We start from the raw sequence: 4,742 nt of genomic DNA, 5'->3' as shown, positions 1-4,742 counted from the left end.
TATGTCACTATTATGGCTGCGTTTCGAAATTCATCGCCAGTACTGAAAATCTATAATATACGTGACTTAAACTATATATTTTCAGTATGGCAGTGAACATCGAAACGCAGCCTATATACTTTCCTGTCGTATTTAATTTCATTGGAGGCACCTAATAGCATGGCCTGCGCGAATGAATCTGCGCAAATCTGCATTTCATAGTTGAGTGCCCATACTGGTTATACTGTGATTATACTGTGGCCGGAACAAACGTCACGTCACTGCTCTCAAGTTACCTCAAATCGAGTACGCGAACCGGGTTCGGATCCGTCGCCGCGCGCAGCTCTCTCTTCCGGCGACCAGACGAAGGGATCTCCGTTACTGATTCGTCGAACTCACGGTTAACTATTTACTCGCCTGGAACACGTTTTCGCCATGGCCGTCGGTGACCTGAAGACCGATAAAGGTGTCGAGGATCTCAACACCTACCTCGCTGAACGCAGTTATATCGAGGGGTGAGCTTACTTCTAGCATGTTTTCGACCTGACTCGTATGTCCCCGGTACACGTGCTCCGCTTATCGGCATTTTGGCATATTTCTGACTCTCACTCTGAGTGCATGTATCACAGTGCACTCACGTCGTGATTTTTTCACGATTCCGTCACACGCACTTGTGCAGTCTTCCCATTTAAAGCCTTTGGTACTACCTAAGTAGAATGCTATGTTTTCAGTGTCACGTATGGACATGTGTCACACACGCAGCACATACACATACACATGCCGAATGGTCTATTGCACACCTTACATTTATTTTTATGTTTTTTTGATCTGGTTACCCTCTTTGAGGCGAACCTTTCATAAAATCAATTTCACTAGTTCTTTGACGAAGTTTATTTATGGTTTCATATTTGATTATTAACATGTCTATATAATTGAACATGTGTGAGAATAAGGATATCAATGATATATCAATTCCTTGCATATGCAGATCAGAACGTACTTAATATCTATTGCTCCTGTTGTATTATTTTTCCTCTTTGACATTCTGTAAGTATAATATATATATAAAATAAAAAATATTTTATCATTATTCAATAAAGATTTTGATATTAAAAAGATTTGTATTCATAACTTTGTTTTTTAACATTTTACTGTAGAAAATGTATTATTACTTATCTTTTTATTTATAGTAAGGATTATAATGACATTAAAAAAGTAATATCAAATTTAATCATCTATAATATTAAAGCAATGGTATAATTTTTAATCATAGCATTATAAATATAATGTTGGTCATTATTTTTACTGATATTTTACTGATATTTAAGCTGATACAATAAGAATTGGCTTTAACATAAAATAATGTATCATGGAAGAATTTATAATTGTTAGGTGGCAACCAACTCAGGCTGATGTTGCAGTACTTGAGGCACTGGAAAAAGCACCGACATCTTCAAATCCTCATGTACTCCGTTGGTATAATCACATAAAATCCTACGATCTTAAGTCACTTCCCGGCGAAAAGAAAGCACCTGCCATCTTTAGCACTACTGGTGCCCCAACTTCGTCTACAGGGAAAGCAAACGATGATGATGATGACTTAGATCTATTTGGTTCAGATGAAGAGGAAGATGCAGAAGCCGCAAAAATTAGAGAGGAAAGGTTAAAGGCATACGCGGAGAAAAAATCAAAGAAACCTGTGGTTATTGCCAAATCGAGTATTGTCTTGGATGTGAAAAGTTGGGGAGATGAAACCGATATGAAGGAAATGGAAAATGCAGTAAGATCGATTCAGATGGACGGTCTTGTTTGGGGTGCATGTAAGTTATATTTCACACTCTATTTACATGTACATAGACATATAAGTGAATTACTTAATTGATTTTTTCATATTTTTAGCAAAACTTGTTCCGGTGGGTTATGGTATAAATAAATTACAAATAATGTGTGTTATAGAAGATGAGAAAGTGTCAGTAGATTTGCTGATTGAACAGATTCAAGAATTTGAGGAATTAGTTCAATCTGTAGACATTGCTTCGTTCAACAAGATCTAAGGAACAAATACAGCTCATTACTTTTACTATTGGATTAATAAATATTAATTGTTTGTATATATACAATTTGTTACTCTCTTAATATACCCGAAGGATTCCTTACAAAAGTAATACAATGCTACTGAAACTTCATCGCATATATTTATTTTAATACCTATTACATATATAATATTTACAAATTATCAAACAGATTAATATTTCAGCGGATGTATGCAACACATAAAAAAGATCATTCATGTTCATTCATTTTCATGTATATTTTATTTATTTTATTAGATTCTTATAAAGTCTCTTACAAAATATTTGTAAACACGTCAATTGTGCCAAAATAAATAGAATATAACTGAAAAATTTTAAATTATAAAAATATGAAATTATTAATATTGTAATTATTAATATAAACTAATATAGGAACTATATATACAAAAATCTTTTATAACAAAAAGAAAAATATATTGAAATTATTATATAACACTTAGCAATTATAAAATGTTAATTTTTAGGTATATGATTTTTAATCATATACTTAGAATATTAACACTTCATGTGTTATTTATTTTCTAACATTTTTACGTTTGATTTGACTTTTTTTCCATCAATTTATAGATTTATTACTTATTATTTAGCTTTAGTTAAAAGAAGATTAATAAAAACATTTGTAATAAAAAATAAGAATGTATTATAAAATTTATTTAAAATAAATAATTTTGAATATATCCAAAAAGAAAAAAGTTTTAGTCGATATAGAAACAAATATTAAAGTATTTAAATGTTCATAATTATTATTATTGCACTGTAATTATATAGACCTCTTAAAAATATTCTTGTAATGTCTAAGATATAAAAATCATGTTTTAATTTATTTTACAATTATATATTTTATTTTACAATACATATTTTATTTTATAATTTCGGACTTCTCGTCTGCAATGACAGTTTCATGTAATATATGTGATATATATAAACCGTTAAAATACGCTATTTTCGCAGTAATGATCGTTCACAAAAAAGCGAAACGAGATAAGAAGAAATTAATCGACATTGAAGAAAGGAAGCAATAAACTTCGATATATTTGAATATTGATTTAAAATGATTTTTTTAGTTTGGTAAAGAACTTTACCAAAAAAAATGTTATCAACTTTGCAACAGGAAAATATTATCAATTTCGCAAGATATATAGCAGGAAAATGCAGGAAAAAAAACTTCAGAAAAGAAACAAATAAAAAGGCATTACGAATGTTATCAATGATACAGCGGGAATTTCATCTACGTAAAATCATTAATGAGTAACAAGTCTCATTATTCAATTGTACACGCAAACATATCTATATAAGGAAAAACGGAGTTCCCACTTTCGCGTGATTGGTTTCGCGTGATACGCGTCATAAAAATTTAACCGAATAATTTTACCTAATAATAATATGCCAAAAATAAAATACCTATAAAACGTGTGTGAGACACGCGTTCTTACTTCACGCCAACTTTCCTGTCCCTACAAACTTGTTCCCAAGGAAAAGTATCAATTGTAAGCACGTCGAGGAACGAAGCGCGTCTAGGGCATTGACATTGAACTTGGGATCCGGTTGTCGTGGTCTTCGTGTTTCTGTTGCAAGTTTTAAGGTAAAGACCACTCGTTATTTATATTAGGAGAGACGTTAGGAATCGCGAAAGGATGCAGGATTATATTCCAAGATCTACTTTTTCTTCTGCAAAATGATGAGAGATTAGAACTTGCTGCTTATATCTTTATTTAGATTTTTACATGCTAATCCCTTCTGATACTGCTGTAAGACATGCTAAAAAGTTATTTGAATATATCTTAATAAAAAAGAAAAGTCTAATTGATATTAATAAAGTAATAAATAATAAAATTGAAAATAAAATAAATAGATAAGATAAATGTCAAACAACGTACTTACACATTCTTTATGAATAATTTTGAGTGTTCATTTATCAACTTTAAATTGCTCTTATTTAAATCTTATTAAAATCTACTCGAATTGTGTTAAAAAGAAAAATTGTTTTTATATTACATTATATTCTTTTAGTATGACTAATTTAATATGAATAATGAATAGAATGATCTCATATAATAGCAGAAATTCACTAACATACAATGAAGAATTGATAAGTATCAAAGAATAATTTGTCCTTCACAAATTCCAATCAAGATAGTATAAACTAATTAATTAGTTATAACTATTTTTATGATTCATATTGCTATATAAATACTATTAATTACTTGTTATTTTAAAAATTTTATAAATTAATAAAATACAAGAAAAATTTGTATTTTTTACAATTATTGAAATAGGTATTATATACAAAGACATTTGTGTGTGGAAATCTTTTAATTTTCCAAAATTGATGATCCTGTCGCGATTTTCTAGAAAATTTGTTTTCAAAATATATATATATATATATATATATATATATGTGTGTATTGTTATCGACAATATCTTATTCTACAAATAAATTGACAACGATCCTAACAATCAAGTCAAAAGACAAAATATCAGCTGGTCATTAATTTTCAGCTGCTTTTAATCTCTGGAGTTTTTGGAATTTCGTTTCTTTTTTTTTCTTGACGCAAATAACGATGAAATTCTCGTCCTTCGGCCACGACCATTTCCTAAACGGTTCTTCCTTTCCCCGCTCTTCTTGTGCCTTCTCACCGCTTGTCCTCGCCTTTATCATGCGGCTGCTAT

General features: G+C 30.1%; 1 protein-coding gene across 1 annotated transcript; it reads left to right on the top strand.

Moving 5' to 3' along the window:
• Window positions 1-233: 233 nt before the first annotated feature.
• Window positions 234-2,165, top strand: eEF1beta (elongation factor 1-beta). Its single transcript, XM_011631716.3, has 3 exons — window positions 234-494; window positions 1,372-1,799; window positions 1,879-2,165. Exons 1-3 carry the CDS (start codon window positions 415-417, stop codon window positions 2,031-2,033), a joined length of 663 nt encoding a protein of 220 aa, XP_011630018.1. The 5' UTR covers window positions 234-414; the 3' UTR covers window positions 2,034-2,165.
• Window positions 2,166-4,742: the final 2,577 nt, after the last annotated feature.

Source organism: Pogonomyrmex barbatus, unplaced genomic scaffold (assembly GCF_055798465.1).
Source record: "Pogonomyrmex barbatus isolate J1 unplaced genomic scaffold, ASM5579846v1 scaffold20, whole genome shotgun sequence".
NCBI classification, from domain to species: Eukaryota; Metazoa; Arthropoda; class Insecta; order Hymenoptera; family Formicidae; genus Pogonomyrmex; species Pogonomyrmex barbatus.
Note: the sequence above shows the minus strand (reverse complement) of the source record. Positions and strands in the feature narration are given on the sequence as shown.

Excerpts from the sequence above, each read along its gene's own strand:
- eEF1beta (XM_011631716.3), top strand. The coding sequence starts at position 415 with ATGGCCGTCGGTGACCTGAAGACCGATAAAGGTGTCGAGGATCTCAAC. Across the intron at positions 495-1,371 it reads GAACGCAGTTATATCGAGGG|GTGGCAACCAACTCAGGCTG; the intron begins GTGAGCTTACTT and ends TATAATTGTTAG. Across the intron at positions 1,800-1,878 it reads CGGTCTTGTTTGGGGTGCAT|CAAAACTTGTTCCGGTGGGT; the intron begins GTAAGTTATATT and ends TCATATTTTTAG.